General features: G+C 42.9%; 1 protein-coding gene across 29 annotated transcripts in view; it reads left to right on the forward strand.

The window, feature by feature from the left end:
- trol (terribly reduced optic lobes) overlaps nt 1–17,295 on the forward strand; it is a 604,861-nt gene that overhangs the window by 278,757 nt on the left and 308,809 nt on the right. For 22 of the 29 annotated variants that reach the window (XM_065435395.1, XM_065435391.1, XM_065435373.1 and 19 more), the window contains 5 exons: nt 7,751–7,897; nt 9,156–9,302; nt 9,717–9,863; nt 13,490–13,633; nt 14,562–14,696. The exons of 2 other annotated variants lie outside the window; for them this stretch is intronic. In XM_065435395.1, the coding sequence (XP_065291467.1) occupies nt 7,751–7,897; nt 9,156–9,302; nt 9,717–9,863; nt 13,490–13,633; nt 14,562–14,696 (720 nt within the window). The remainder of the gene's footprint in view (nt 1–7,750; nt 7,898–9,155; nt 9,303–9,716; nt 9,864–13,489; nt 13,634–14,561; nt 14,697–17,295) is intronic. 5 more of the 29 variants (XM_065435374.1, XM_065435385.1, XM_065435389.2 and 2 more) reach the window with 5 other exon arrangements.

Genomic DNA, 17,295 nt, shown 5'->3' on the forward strand with positions numbered 1-17,295 from the left:
GGTGAGCATATCTGCGCACTTTCTGCTACACACTGAACATCGCAGCCCTGACGCCGTATCATAAATCTGTCTCGCGGAAGTGCTCGCTCCACACGAGAGTTGTAGCCGACCACTGCTTGCAGGTTCTAAGTTTCGCGATCCAAGCTACACGCAGATTCTTGTCCCGCGCGTACGTGTGATGGCTGACACCGGGCTCCGTTGCGTACCTCCGGCGTGCGTTCGGCCCTGCGGTACCAAGCAGTAGCCTGCCATGTTCGGCGCCTTCAAAGGCAGCCACTTCCTATTATAGTGCTTTCAAGTGTTCTCAAGTAGACACTCGGTGCGGGAAAAAATCCCCACTTAATCAGTACCACAGCGCAGGTGAGACATCAACTTTCATTTTCAGCTTGCTTTGGCACTTCCAAAGCAGCTGATGTGGCTGCTGTGTCCACGTGATCCCTCATACCACATCATGCCGACGGTAGCGCTAGTTTTTCCACTGGTGGAGCTCGCCTCCAATACATGGAGCATAATCTGTTCAGAAAAAGGTGGTTCGCTTCATATACCGCCATTATGACAATGTTTTCACCGTCATCTCATCTGAATATGCTCGGTTTAACCCCTCTTTCCCACCGTCGTCACATTAATTCTCTGAAACTTCTACATTCTGTACTTTACTCTCCACATTATGCTTCTCCTAACACATATCTCACCCGTGCAAAGCCCCTAATCACGAGAAACAGCAATGACTTAAACTTACCAGTCTTTTTTGCTCGCTCCAACACATTTAAATACAGTTTTTCTTCCTCGGACAATTGAACTCTGAAATGACCTGCCTGGTTCCATCCATTGTTTACCACATAGAGAATTTGGGGATGCCATTGAGTGCTCCTTACTCACATATGCGCCTTTTCTATGGCGATTTTCTTTCTCACATTTCGTATTCACCCACTCCTGCAATAGCCCTTTCGGGCTGTAGTATTTGTAAACAAATAAATAAATAAATAAATACACAGCAACTCTAGCTAGCACCGAGATTTGGGAGGGAGAATGGAGTGCAGGAACGGGGTGCGGTGGTGTCTAATGCAGTGCGCGTAATGGGGACAGACTGGCACAGTGGTGGCATAGGACTTGGAAACAGCATGGAGTGACCAACTCTGAGGGGAATAGATGCAATCCAGTGTCTCAACGTCAATGCGTGTGCAAGGTGGTCTGTGCACCAGGTCGGGCTGTGTTCGACAGCTGGGGTCGGCCCTCTCTCTACCCCCCTCTTTTTTTTTTTCACCAGGTATATATTTGCATGAATTAAAGGGAAGCTGAAGAGTCTGTCAAATTCAATAAGACGCTCATATACGGATGCGGGACCCTTATAAACCATGCAGGTAAAATTTCGGGGGGATTTTTCACTTGGGAGCGACGTAATCGTCGGTTAAAATTGCGCTGTAGCTCTGCCCCTCCCCCCCCCCCCCTTCGTCGTGCGCCACGCGCTGCTGCTGACACTGACGATGCGAGCGGAGACCGGAAACCGCGGCATAGTGACGTCAGCATTGGTGTTCCGTTCCTTCGCAGTCTCCGCGACCGTGCCTGACCGTGCTTATTTCTGCGTGCGTGCCGTCCTAATCTGCTTCGCTCGACCCTGCATTCCTTTGTTTGTGTGTATATAGAGTGGTAGTTGACGTGCGCAGCATCAATTGAACTTGTAGGCCGATCATGCCGGCGTTCTGTGCAGCCTACAGTTGCATGAACACCGGCGGCCGCGACGATGTTCTGATGTTCCATTAGTTACCGCAAGACAAGAAGCTTTCAGCTAAGTGGGAGGCTGCTGTGAAGTGAAACAACTTCAAGCGCTCAAAAACAACAGTGCTGTGCTCTAACCACTTCCGTGACGACGATTACTTTCAGTTTATCAATAATGTGTGCTTTGGGTTCTCCTCCGTGTTAGCACGCTGAACGGAAGGTGCATGTTTATCTCCCACCCTTGACGCAGGTTTCATCGCCCAGCGCCGCGAATTTTCTATTCGCACGTTTGTTGTGAAACAGCCTGCATGCAGCTACCATAACGCAGTGCAAGTGTAAAGTTTGCTTGTGTTGGAAAGCCGGCTCGCACCAGAACGCTGCGCTCCCCCTTCTCTCGCGCACATAGAGAAACCGACCATCTCGCGTAGCATACAGAATTAGCCGGTTACGAGTAGCATGCGGATGGCGCGCTGATGATCGAAGGTTCTATACTACACGTGCTACAAGAGCCGGTAAACTTTTCCCGCGTTTAAACCGTCTGTATAGATTGCCGACAGCTTTGGGGCAGCGCCCAAATGCCAAAGATCACATCACTGCTTACGTTCTATGAGGAGGCATGCAGGAACATAACACTACAGTTGTTTGCCTGGAAACGCACTCATTGGATCGCTGGATGCAGCTTAGCAAAAAACATACTCGCCAAAGAAAATTTCTTACACAAGGAGATGCTAACACTTCGCCTTCATTCGTGTGGGAAGCACTGCTTGCACCAGCATTTCTTGCTTGTTGCAGATGCTGGCTCTTCGCAATCGGCTCGTACATATAGGGAGTAAAGTATAAACCCCATACAAATGATCTTGCATGCGACCGCGACAACCGAGGCGATGGCTGTCGCATTCACTCGTCGCCTACAAGCCGAACTCCACGCAAATGACGGCTTTGAGCGACGATTTCCCGGTATGAGGGCAGCAATATATGCGCCGAAACTAGCATGATGCATGCTTTATGCTGCATGCTTTATGATGCATGCATTTTACTGTAAGGAGCATAAAATATTTCTTAAGGCCTTGCACTAGGTTCTTATTCTTGCACTTGTAAAATTCAATAGTTTGCTCATTCCGTGCGACAACAGTAGTACTCGAGTTATGTACATCCAGTTCCGGCTTTGCACTATTGGCTAGTCGCTCGTAGCACTTCTGGGTGAAGAGTTCTAGATTTCTAGAAACGAGCGATTGAGTGACAACGCCGAGGGATCTGCTCAAGCGACGGCCCGTTTTGTCGCTCGAAGCCGTCGCCGTCACGCGCAAAATCGCTCTCGTGGGGTTTGGACTTAACGCCGAACTCCTCGGAGAAATGCAAGCTCTGGAAATATTCCATGCCCGTCTCGGCAAAACAGCACCAAACTACCTTGCACCGTGTTTCATGTGTAGCGGCAGCGGTCGGTCCGGACGAACACTATTGTTGACATCACGAGGCACCCAACCAATCACAGGCAGAAACGAGGCGCGAGAGCTGCCCCGAGTCTGCTGCACTTTTTGTCGAAATAAAATGTTTGTGCTTTCTTTTGCTCAAGTTCACACTGTTGACTAAAACATTTGTGATGTTGCACCTCGTGAACGCGGGTTATGCGCAAGCGTATATATGCTGCGAACATGCACAGCGAGCACCACATCGTCGAAGTACAAATGGAAAGGTGCGAATGCGGTAGCTAAATTGGTCTCGAAGGTGCAGCACCTGTTGTGCCACAGGGAATGCGCAAGTGCTAGACATGCAAAGAGGTGCCATAAACATGCGCTGCGTCGAAGCACAAATGGAAAGCGCACGAACGCAGTCGCTACATTGGTCTCGACAGTGCAATGCCTGGTGTGCCACAGGGAATGTGCAAGTGCTACACATGCAAAGATGGGACGCTGCGAACATGCACAGCGAGCACCACGGCATCTAAGCAAAACGCTGTTCACGAAGGCAAGCTTTCTGCTAGAAATGCAGCCTCTTGGTTGGCCAATTTTTTATTATTTCGCACTTTGAATATTTCAGTAGGGGATCAGATTTAACATAAAAGGGCATATGCTGTCAGTGTTTTGTTTCATCGCATTTGTATGTGAGCCGTCATTCTCAAAATTCCAAGGACTAACTTTGTAAGACAAAGTGTGAGCAACTTTATTGCCACGTAGTATGCTTCTCGGCCTTGGACAACACCATCGATTTGGAGAGCTGGCGAGTTTCACATAGGGCCACATGTGGTTACTTTAATCTTGTTTCCAATAATAATATGCCGCGTTCATGTTGTGCGGTAACAGTACATGAACTGGTAATTTTATTTCATTGAAAAGCATGCATTTAAAATTTTTAATAGTGCTATTTAACATAAACAACCACTGGTATGCGGCGCTTAGTGTATATAATTAAATGTTTCTCGGCATTGGTCAGTGTTGACACGTTTCACCTACTTCAGTTGAATTGATTCATTTACGCGAGTGCATAGTAAACATGTGTTTAGAGTGTTTTTTGTTTTATTTTTCGCTCTCATTGTTTCTCTCTCCCATAAAGTTAAGTGTGAAGTGTTCAAGGCATTTAGTTGAAATGTACCTCTTGTATCCCTTTTCCTTGGAGAACTTCTTATATTTTAGTGTAGAAATGGCAATGCTGTAGCCAGGATCTCTGGTGCACTCAACAGCTTCATTTTTTTAGCTCTTTGTCTCCTTTATACTGTATCCTTCACTTTATATACACACTCAATACATGTGAGGGAAGTTGAAAACACATTTATTCATCACACATTTCTCTTCACGTGTTTTTTTGCCACTATTGGGAGAGGTCAAATTACCTCCCCCTCCTCACCTTCAAATGCTTTTCTCTCCCTTTGAGCAGTCCCATCTTTGTTTAAAGACTGTCAACAAGTGCATGGGTGTGAGTAGATAAAACTGCAGTTCTTTGCTGTGAATATCACGGTCAACTCAATCCAGTGTCATATCTGCTAACTGCGTGAAAGCATGTATGCTGGAGCACTTTCTTTTAGCAGAAAAAGACGGTAAGCCCATCCACTAGGATCTTTACCAGTTTGGCCAGATTTTGACAAGAGTACAACAATCCTCTCCAATCAAAATGGTTGTCTAGTTCACTGTTCGGTTTTGCTTCGGCGTCTTAATCGCAAGGGTATATCACGTGATATACATCTTCCTTGTTTCTCTTGTTTCATGCCACAGCCTCCACACACAAGTGCATGTGTGCTGTCAAGCACCGACAGCACTTCCTCCACTGAAGGAACCGTGCACTGTTAGTGCAGCTGGCCTCGTGGGAATACAAAGAAAAACGATTGTTTGGCTGCTTTCCGACTTGAATTTCACTAACTTGGGCAAGAAAGAAAGGGATTAACCGAGGGGCCCAAGTTTTATTAATTGTATCATAAGAAGCCAACAAACATACACCAAGGACAACACAGAGGAAATTACTTGGGCAGTTACTTCAACGGCTACAACAGAGCAGAGTCCGGCGAGCAGGAAGCTTTCCATTGTTTCAAAGAATTCCTGCTGAAAGTCGAGACAAATAAGTCAATCTAGTGTGCGAAACCCCAAAACAAATAAAAAATAGCCTATAATGTGCTATAATCTGTGAAAAATGGCCAGAAACAGCCGTTTTTTCAGTGACACCAGTCGCTCCCTCTTTGGCCTTGACTGTCGCAGCCAGTGGATCGCAGAGTGTAGAAACAAATGGGTTAGCAAACTAAAAACAAAGTAACAAACTGATTCAGAATGTTTGTTTAGAACTGTGAATAAGCCGAATCATCTACAAGATATTGTTTTAATCTTTCGTAATATGGCAGTACTTAAATGCAACATATCATGTTCAAGGGAAGAACAGTAGTACAAGCAAGTATGCTTAACAATTACAGATTTCTTGATTCATTGCATTTAACCATTGTAGGACTAAACCATTAGCTACATTTGTTGTTCTGACTCCATTTTTTTACCAGTGTTTGGACTAAGTGAATATAATGGGTATCTCATGAGGAAAAATGGTTTGATAGTGCACAACTTTTCTAATTGTTATTGTCTTTATGCATCCAGTGTAAGTATATAGTAGCGTATGTACTCTTGACTGTGCATGCAGTTATTGCATCTTAGTTGTTTCTACATAATGAACTTGGTGTCATGCATCTGATGGTAGCATTGCAACAACCATGCTTTTTGTGTTCTCTACAAACGCATTACCTTTAAGAAAAATAAGGAATCGTCCATCATTACAATATCATCATCATCATCACCACCAACCTGTTTTATGTACACTGCAGGACGAAGCCTTCTCCCTGCAATCTTTGATTACCCCTTTCCTGCGCCAACCGATTCCGGCTAGCACCCGCGAATTTCCTAATTTCATCACTCCACGTTGTCTTCTGCCGTCCTCGACTGCGTTTCCAGTCTCCTAGTACCCTTTCTGTAACCCAAATGCTCCAGCGGTTGTCTAACCTCCGCATTACATGACCTTCCCAGCTCCATTTTTTACTCTTAATGTCAATTAGAATATCGGCTATACCCGTTTGCTCTCTGATCCAAACCGCTCTTTCTGTCTCTTAACGTTATGTCTAGCAATCTTCGTTCCATCGCTCCTTGCGCGGTCCTTAACTTGTTATCAAGCTTCTTTGTCAGTCTCCAAGTCTCTGCCCCATATGTCAGCACTGGTAAAATGCACTGATTGTACACCTTCCTTTTCAATGATAATGGTAAGCCTCCTGTCAAGAGCTGACAATGTCTGCCATATGTGATCCATCCCATTTTTATTCTATGAATTTTTCTCATGATCAGGGTTCCATGCGATTCATCGACCTAGGCACTAAACATAACCTGATTAATGACATGGATGTGATATATTGTAGAGTATTCCTTCCTGCCAATATTACTCCCAATTTATTACAGTGCAAGCAGGTAAGAAATTGTGGAAGCATTTGTCACAGCAAAACGCTGGGAACCCACCACATGATCAAAATAATGATTGAAAAACTGTTTTCGCATGTAGAAATACAGAATTGCAAACACACACACAGAAAGTAAGACTAGGATAAAAATTAGCTAAGGTGAGCTGAATTTCCTACATATGATACATCCTAAACATCTTTTCCAGAGCTCATTTCACTTCCTGACAAGTAAAAAGGGGTTTTTAGTGGTATTATTTGTTTTGAACACATATACACAGTTAAAAGGAAAGGGAAAGCGAGGAGCAGGGTGAATAAGTGAAAAATCCTTAACTTTACCGCACAAAAGCTTGGCACATGCAGTTAGCCGTCATCTTTTTTAGGGAAGTGGTTTGAATTATTTGACATGAGTGAGTTGGGCAGGGTTAGCAAAATGGTATTTATTTCTTGTCTTTCATATTCCTGTTGTGTACCCTCTGATTTTCTGTGGTACTACATTCAAACTCGTTGTTTCTTACATGTCAGTGTTCTGATGTTACTTTCAAGTGATGGCTTTCCTGTGTTACAATGGCCATTTTACTATGCCATCGTGCAAATGCTCACTTCCAAGGTTTAGTGATGCTAGTACAGTACTGCCATATTAATAAATTCTCACTTACGATATTTTCAGCGTTATAACGCAGCAACTCAAGTTGAAACTGCATGCCCTACACCCAGCATGCAAAAAAAAGGAAAACAATTTTTGGGCAAGCTTTTATAGAATTTGTTTCACCTCCTAACTATTGGCAGGAGCATTGGGGTGAATTGCACTGACGAGTGATTAAAACCACTCTTCGGTAGCAATTCAGCTGGTCGCTGTCGCTGTGCAGGTACAGAGGCCAAGAGACTTGTGCTGCTTGATTTCCTAGCTATCATGTTGGTGTGTGATGTCAGGCCTCTAGAAAATTGCTACATAAAAGCAGATGCTTCATACATTTGTTTTGATTTGCACATCACTGTCCACACCTACCAGTGGATTGCTTGTGTTGGTGTAAACTTAAGTGGTTACTTTATGTGCTCCAGCTTTTGAAAAATTTTGGGTCTTGGGATACTTATCTACAATTGATTCTTGGACACTCTCCACAGTTTCTCCTCCTCATGGTGAAGGTGTTCAGTGTGAACACAATCAGTTCATTTGTGATGGTCGACGGTGTGTTGATGTATCAAAGAGATGCGACGGCCACCCTGATTGTGCTGATGGAGCTGATGAAAATGACTGCCCATCGACTGAAGGTGAAAAGTTGTTTTTGTAGCTTCATTGCTGCTGAATTAGCTTCTTGAGAACTGCATTAGTGGTGGTGCCCATTTGCTTAGCCTTTACACTAATTCATCACAATTTTATCACAATTTACTTAGAATAAATTGTAGGGTTGTCATCAAATGACTGCGGCATCTCCTTAGAAGCCATTTGCTGTATCTTGTTGTGGATGGAATCCAGGAATGGTAACTTGCCTGATAGTTTGTGGACCACAGAGCTGTCAAACTATTTTATCGCAGCGAACATGTAATCTTTATATGATTCAAAGATGCATTTCTGTACTTACTGTGTAAACCCGACAGTATACCATTGAATGGCAAGACCAAAACTGAGTGTAGCCTTGTAGTGATTTCTCTACATTGAACTTTTGCAGTCGGGTGTACTCGATATTTATATGCATGGCATATGCAGCTTTTTAAGTACTTCGTATGTTGACTTGCTACCGGCCTATCACTTTGGTTGCTTTTATTTAATTGGACACTGCAATGTGCTTCATCCTGGAAGTTCCCATCTCAAATTCTTTGTGGCTCAAACATGGCCTTCAAGCTTCGCTGAATTTTGTCTGCTTTTCTACAGTTTGGTGCTGAGCAAACACTAGTAGTGTAGAACATACCTGCAGGTAGTAGTCATAATAGCAGCTTTACAAAAGTGCTAAAGGATTATTTGATCTGAAACTACTGAGCACATAGATCAAATCAGTGCTTCATTGACTTCCGTTTCCTATGCTATCCTTCTGTTTCCTATGCGTATCTCTCCGGTTTCCTTCCTCGCAATTTGAGTGGAAGCAGTCCAAATAGTTTCAGTAGTCTCTGTCCAGTGTTTTCTAAAGCTTCTGCTTGGCACGTGCTCTGCATCGATTCTGGCTATGGTGGCTATGTGTGAAAGCTTACTTTTTTTTTAATGCGCATCTTTGGCATGCACGTTGCTTCAGTTTGGAGATTACGTGTTGGCAGAGTGGAGTGCACTTGGATAGGCTGTTCCACTCCAGCATCCGGAATGTTGCTGTTTGGGTGGGCAAGTCTTTTGTGTTCCAACTGAACTTTATATGCTGGCATGAAGGGTGGAACTGGAAAGCTGCTTTGCTAGACTTTCTCAAGGGGCCTTGCGAGCAAGTTATTCTTCTCTCAACAGTTTCAGTGGCATTACTTCAACTGGCATGTCTATCGGGAGACATTATGAAAGATTAACTTCTGCCCACATCTATTATTTGATATCCGTGCACCTTTTATGCAGTGCATCCACTTCATGGAGATGGATTTCAATGTGGACCGCATCAGTTTGTTTGTGATCACCGCCGCTGTGTTGATCTGTCTCGAAAGTGTGACAGTCGCCCAGACTGCCTTGATGGAACCGATGAACATGATTGCCCATCGATTGAAGGTTGTGGTACTTCAGTGTTACACTTTTTCAGTGTTTCACTGCTTTGTGAAGTCTGCTTGTATTTCTCTAGGCAGAGTGATGGTTCTACACAAACCTGCTCTATGCTTCTGAATGCTGACCTTTTTGTTAGTTACTCTTGCATTGCTTGGTGCAAATTTTACTCTAATTTGTTTAGAGACTTTGAACTGAAAGCAGTTATAAGACATGAGTTGAGTGTCTCCAAGCAGTCGACTGATATGCAATTCTTAATTTTGACCCTAACACTTTTTCTGGCTTATTATGCTAGTGCAACTAGAAAAAAATTCATTTGAGTCATGTCAGTGATAGGTGCTGCAGAAGTTGAATAGAAAATGAGTTCATTTCTCTGGACTTTTGTTCACACTTCCTTTTTTTCCTGGGCAACATTTGCCACAGCTTTCCCTCGCCATTCTGAAGAGATTCTCTGTGGACTCGATCAGTTCATTTGCGATGGTCGCCGATGTATTGACACATCAAGAAGATGTGATGGTCACCTTGACTGTGCTGATGGAACTGATGAACTTGGCTGCCCACGTGAAGGTGGTTAGTCTTCAATAGCATTGTTTCATGCTGAGTATAGCGGTTCCTTTGTGCACTGCTGATTTTGTGATTTGTCACTCTGCACTTGGCTTGCACTAAAGTATCGATGCCTTGTTCAACAAACCCTTTGCATTCAGAGGCATTTTAATTAAAACCTAGTCTTGCAACATATGCTGAAATCTTGTCACTTCAGGTGTTACTTTTAAGCTTTGTTTATGAATAAATACTAAAACAAAAATGACCTGATTTCTAGTTTGTCAGAAGACCTCTTTATTTTTCACTGGCATTTCGTCTTAGACATGACAGCGGGCATAATTTACTTGAAAGGGGCCCTGAACCACTTTTTATCAAAGTAGAGAAATGCATTTGAAGTGAAAATAGGCAATTTCAAAAATAATTTGCTGCAGAAAGTACTTCAGTGCGTTCAGCGGAACTGGAGTTATTGGCAATCAAACACGGCATCCTCCGTGCTCCCGTTCCTTCTTCAATGGCTTGCACTGCAAAGGCTACGGTGCAGTGGGATGTGCCGACAACACTCCGCCTTCTAAATGTCGCTGTGGCATGCAGTTCAAATGTCATTTTCGATGTTAACGTAGATGTGGCGGCACCCCGCAGTGGCCGCAGTATCTATGCCATGTAGCCAACCGCAACTTTGTCAGCTATCGGCCAATAGCAGCAGTCTAAAGGAATAATGAAATAAAGGGTCTGATGAAGAAATAAAGGTTCTAGAAGAGAGTGAGGACCTGCACCATGGTCTTGATAGCGTAAACACAGCACTACACCTTTCACTACCATATACACAGTTGAGTGCTTTTACAACAGTGTGATCTGTTTAACGATAGATTATGCATATTCTAGCTGAATTCCTCTCTTCAGTATATTGTGAGCACATCTAAGCAAAAACTGATGCAATGAATTTGCCTGTACTACAAAAGGAATTGGGCAGCCTTGACGACTGATTTGTTTTACAACAAACACGCTTAGAAGATTGTGCTGCTACTGCACTCCACAGCTATGCAGTAGTTGTGATAGCACCAAAAAGAAAACTGACCAGACAGCCACACACTTATATGAGAAGTTTGTTTGCGTGTGGATTTAGGGGGCTGGGTCAGTGCAATAAGTGTTAGCCAGCGAAAAAGAGATCAACATTATTGTCGCAAAGATTGTCGCAATTGTGCTCAGTAGCAGTGCTAAGTACAGTGAGCTGTAGAAACTGGGCACAAACACTCACAAACTCTGTCAACAAGCCGAAGCACACTGATGAAGCCCACTGGTGCAGCAGACAGTTTTGACCAATTCGATCAGGAGCTGACATAACTCGTGCAAGTGCCTCCCAAAACTTTCTCAGATGGCTGCAGTCACGCACTTTTTGGGGCCAAACTGGGCCGCATAACATTAGCAACTTTTTCCATCAAGTATCTCCTGAATTCAGCAAAAGAATACTACCTTTATTTAACATGAACATGCTTGGCCTGCACTATTGGGAGCAGTAAAACATGTGTTATTTACACTGATTGTGACCTGAACTAGAAATTTTTAAGGTCCCAAGGGCTTCATTACAAAGGTGTTGAACTACATGTTCCTTTTGAACTTTCTCTACCTGTCGTCTGCATTTTCATAATACATTGCTCAACACATTAAGTAGTAACCTCTTTTTTCTCCACTTAAGATGGAATCTGTTGAAACTTGCAAAGATGGCACAGTTCACTGATGCCAAATTTATTGAAGTTCACTATTTGGGGTTTAGGTACTTAAAGCTGTTCCTTAGTGCTTTTGTATTTTCTGTTGTGCCCGAGCTATTCATGCACCTCTATTCAAGTTGGTGGCCTAAGGAATTGCCAAATGTTCAGAATTTGCAGTGAGGTTATGGCACAGATGAAAGGAGAATGGAAATTTTAATATGGTCACTCGTTAGTCCGTGGTCTAATGGGTAGAGCATCGGGCTGCTTTGCCAAAGGAATCTGGTTCATACTCAACAGTCAGATCAACTTGGGTCAGTGGATACCTGCCACTGGGTACGTGCCACGTACTCTCCAATGACATAAAAATAAACTTTCATATTTCCCCAGTGCTGGGCAGAATGACTCTCGTATAGATTCAGATATTCAAAACACACCACGTGTGATCTTCACAACGGTGCTGCTATATGGTGCAGCATGTCAGAAGTGCGCGAGAGGAACACAGTTGTATACATACATGCATGATGCGTTTCTGCATTGGCTGCCTGGTGTGTTGCTTGCTACATTTTTTTTCTATTCGTACTACCATCGGCATTCATAGTGAGATTGGTTCTGCCAGTCTTTAATTCTGTAAATTTTTAGATATGCACAGGGATAACATTTAGCTTATGTGACAACACTGTGAAACATTGTGAACACAGCACATGATCTTAGTTGGTCTCAAGTGCTGCACTCCATTCTTTTTTTTTCTGCCATTAAGGCTTTTGCACCATAAAAGATTTTGCAACGGATAGCTTTGTTAATTTAAAAAGAAAGGGGTACCTTTACTGCATAGCCTACTATACAAGATATAGTTCTTGTTACTCTCCTCCTGGTGCTACAGCACACACGTTCACATGTGTGTTTATGTACTTTCTTTCCTTTTACCTCCTTCAAGGATCATCTGTACTTGCTTCATCTGTTTTCTTATGTACTTTCTTTCCTTTTGCCTCCTTCAAGGATCGTTTGTACTCGCTTTGTGCGTTTTCTCTATGAATTTTCAGCACTAGCCCGTGACGAGTGCCCCCTTCGAGAGCATAGCCTAGAAGTACAAGAATTTCCTTAATAAAGACCTGTATATTGGCATAAAGTTCTTACAATGACCTACATTGTATTGACAGGTGGTATTACCAAAATTGCAATGCCTAACTAAAATTGAAGTTTACTCTTCACATTGCACACATTCACTTCCATTTATTTCTTTGCTTTTCCAGCATGCAGTCACCATGAGTTTCTTGTGCTGCCACTAGCCTCAATACTTCATTTTGTTTGAAAACTTGCATATATTCATGTTTAACCAAGTAATTGCTGATAGTATATATTATACACACTTTCAGTGATGAGCTCGATGTTCTTTGTCCTACAAAACTAAAGGGCATTAAAGTGTTTTTTCCCTATTTAACATGTTTAACAGCCTACTCCCTGTCGCGCCCAACCAACCCCGCCGTTAGGTGGTGCTAGCAGCGCCGGACTCACGCCATCTCTCGTAATGCGCTGCAACCCGACCGCCCGCCGCCGGCACTAAGCTACGCGGAGAAGCGGTATTACAAGAGATGCGAGACATGCGAGGAAAACAACATATCAGGGGACACGCGAGATTCGCGCATCCCCACTATGTTTAGGAAGTACCTGCACAGAAACCAAAGGCACTTGTCTGCTGATCATGAGGCCACAGATTCAGCTTCTAACCATGACAGCCTCAATTTTCATGCTGCATGAGCGATTCATTGCATAGATATCTGTGCTCTTTATAACGAACCTTAGGGGGCATCCACCACAGCACCTCTCTTCTAAACTGTTGTATCAGAAAGTTCACTCGCCTGTCAAAATTTAGGCTTTTTTTGCTCTCTGCACTTTGTTTTGTTTGTTTCTCTAATACCTATGTTATTTCTGTTCGAAAACGTTATGCAGTTCCTACCCACGCCCCTGGATTTCAGTGTCGACCCGATCAGTTTGTTTGTGATGGTCGTAGATGTGTGGACTCTTCTGGAAGATGTGATGGCAAGCCTGATTGTGCTGATGGAACTGATGAACATGACTGCCCACCAAGAGAAGGTGGAAAATGTTTGAAGTGCTTGCTATGCTTCCATTGTTAATCTGTTAGTTTTTAATCTAATGTTTACTCAGTTTAGATTGGTGTGTTACAAAATTAACCATAACAAAAAGCACCCTTAGAAAGACTTCACCTTTAAGTCTAGTCTTTCCTCTGATGTTTTTTGTGCAATCGCAAAACTCCTGTATGTGGATTGCGCTCATCAGTCATTGACAGGAATCAAAAGGTCAGCTTTGAAAAGGAACCTTCACGTAGTTTAGAAACATCCGATATACTTCATTCATTTTTGACAACTAATACAGTAGTTCTAGAGAATAAATGTAATAGACTGGTTTGCTTTATTAGTAAAATGGTCGGACATTGAGACATATTGTCATTGGTAGAGAGCCAAAATTTCTTGAACTGCACACATGTTACTCTTGCTGCGATAAGATGCTTCGCTAGCTAATAAGTTACGAGAAATCAAAACACATGGTAATTAATAGAACGTCTAATTAAGTTCCATTTTCTTGTGTGTATCTGCTTATAAATAGGCCACACTGTGTTAGAAAGTAAGCAATTTGTCCAGGTGCTAGTATATACTGTGAAATTTGTGGTGTCATAATGACAGCACTGTGGTGGGATTCAGAATTCAGAGTTGGAAAATATGGTCTTGGTTTGCTGTGATAACTCTTTTCTGGCAAAGAAATAACTTTAATTTGGATTGGTTAGCATACCAGTATAAGCCAGTTTACTATTCCTTAGCGTAAATTCAATCAGAGCCACAATGTAAATAATAAACGTTTTCAGCATTTCCTTCTCTTTTGTTAACATTCTTGTTCTTTGCTTTTGCCTGTATTATGTATTTATGTATTACTCATTACCCCAAAGATGCATTTTGTTTAGCTAGCTGATTACAAACTGTTCTGTTTTTTCTTCATATTTGTGCAGTTCATTCCCTTTGTGGTCCCGGTCACTTCATTTGTGATGACAGGCGCTGTGTTCCCTTGTCTGGAAAGTGTAATGGCCATCGCGATTGTGCTGATGGCAGTGATGAACAAGGCTGTGCAAAAGAGGAAAGCGATGGTATGGCATGTGCAACATTGCATTAGTTTGCCTTGATGGCCTTAACATTGTTAGGCATGTTGAATGACTGAGGATAAAAAGGAGCTTTCACTTCTTTTAAACTCCAGCACAAAAAATGAGGTCCTTGAAGTGCATAGGGCAAGCGTTGTTCCTAAGACTACTTCCATGTTGGAAACTTGCATAATGTAAAAAAAAAGAAAGCAACTGCAAGAAACAAAGCCATGTAAATTAGTTGTGTGTAGGCTTTCAGTGATTGAGAAGGTGCAGTTTGCTGGTGCAGGTGTCATTTTGCCTAAATATGAAATGATTCAATTACCTCTTGAAATGCGCTACCTCAGTTGAGATGCACGGGACCTCACTTCTGTGTGCCACTATTTTCCGTCTATGTGCTCAAATAGTCCACCTGATAAAATCAACACTGAAATGGAAATTCAGGCTACTGGGTAGCCTTGCCTGTCAGGTGAACGTCTGAATCGCCCCGACAAACAAAAGATAAAGTATACGCAGCATCCATTTCTCACTTCAGTCTTGTGCCTCGTGCTGTGGTTCACCTGTTGTAAATTGCTTCATGTTTTCATTCCAGTTTTACTTCATCCAGGCTGCCGTTTAGTGATTGGCAGCTCAGAAGTGTGTGGAACTGTCGGCCAATTCTTTTGTGGCTAAGACTAGTTCTGGGCCATTTGTCTTGAAAACACAAAACATGTAGTATACTTATGCAGGTATTCTCAATAATGTAGAGTCCTTTGGGAGAAGAGGGGAATGGAGAATGTGAAATACTCTAGATAGATGCACACTTGTTACATGGCTACAATAAGTGCATTTCAGCCAGAATGCAAATGCACCCATGCGCTGATATGTTTGGTACCATTTAGTTGTGTTCACCTCCAAGTGACTGCTTGGTAAATACTTTCAAGTGATACTTCGAAAGCAAGAGCCGCTCACCGAGACATTTGTCTATAGCCCAAGAATTAACTATTTGGGTTGTAAACTAATGGTAAATTTTCTTTTGCCTTCAACTTAAGCAAGCATCATTCATTCATACCCCAAGCAGGAGTGGATTACAAAGCTCACAAGAAATAACAGCAAAATATTCTATACAATGGAAGATGCTTGTAGACATAAAATTTTTTGTTGAATTGGTAGCATACATCATGTGTTCAAGGTAATAAATTGTATTTTCATAATGGTTGGTCAAGAAAAGTTAATGTTGAAAAATGGGATAAAATTAATATATTAACCTATGGGACTGTCAATTCCCTACACCATCAAAATATAATGTCTATTTCGTCCTCTCTCATATCTGCAGGAGAGATAGCGTAAAGTTGTAGTTGTCAGACAAAAATTTATCTTTTGAAATCTCTGTAGTCGTTGCTTTTTCCTAGTAATATTGTTCTCCGATTTATTTACTACAGCTGTCATCTTTAACTTGGGTCTAAGAAAAAGTTATCCATTGTTATGCATAATCTTTTCAAAAGACATTGTTACTATACGAGGTCTGTTAAAAAGAATCCGACCTTTTTTTGTTTTTGCGAACACCTAATGGATATGAAACAAGCGCGCCTGCATCGGCCAACCTTGAACCTTCGTGCGCATGCGCGAATTTTTTCCCACCTGCCGATAGCGTTAGTCGCTGGTACACAGCATTTGAGTGAGGTAGTGCGCAGTGCTCTCGTCGGTTTTTATTGCAAGGAAAATGGCGGAGCGACTGGAGCAGTACTACTGCATCAAATTTTGCCAGAAACTGGGCAACAGCCAAGTGGAAACCATGTGGGACCGTTGTGCGACTATCCTAGAAATTGCGGAAGAGGTGGGCATCATCACTTCTTCTGCACATTCCATTTTGACCGAAGATTTGGTCATGAAGAGAGTTGCGGCAAAATTCGTGTTGAAGCTGCTCACAGTGGAGCAAAAGCAACTTCATGTTGAAGTGTTGCAGGACATGCTGGATTCCACAAACAGACTTCATGAACCACCATAATCACTGGTGACGAGTCTTGGGTGTACGGGTACGATCCGCAAACCAAGTCATCACAGTGGAATCATTCCACGTCACCAAGACCAAAGAAGGCCCGCCAAGTGTGCATCATCATCAAAGTGATGCTGACTGCTGTCTTTGACTCCCACGGTGTGGTACACCATGAGTACGCACCACAGGGTCGAACAATCGCCAAAGAGTACTACAGGGATGTCCTCTGTTGCCTACGTGATGCTGTGTGGCGCAAGAGGCCGGAGTTCTGGTCAACAGGAAATTGGCACATCCATCACAATGCTCCTGCACATTCCTCGCACTTGATTCGGACATTTCTGGAAAAAAAACACTCCTGTAGTTCAACAGGCTTCTTAATCTCCTGATATGGCCCCCTGCGACTTCTGGCTTTTTCCCAAAATCAAGAGGCCATTGAAAGGAGCACGATTTCCAACAAGATGAGACATTATGGCTGCAACGACAGCTGAGCTAAACTCCATTCTGAAAGAAGCCTTCTCAAAATGCTTCCAACAATGTCAGCACCACTGGGAGAAGTGTGTGGAGTCCCAAGAAGACTACTTTAGGGTGATTAGGTTTCCAACGCCCCAGTTATGCCAGTTTGTTTTCTTCGGC

The sequence above is a fragment of the Dermacentor albipictus genome, chromosome 2, assembly GCF_038994185.2.
Source record: "Dermacentor albipictus isolate Rhodes 1998 colony chromosome 2, USDA_Dalb.pri_finalv2, whole genome shotgun sequence".
NCBI classification, from domain to species: Eukaryota; Metazoa; Arthropoda; class Arachnida; order Ixodida; family Ixodidae; genus Dermacentor; species Dermacentor albipictus.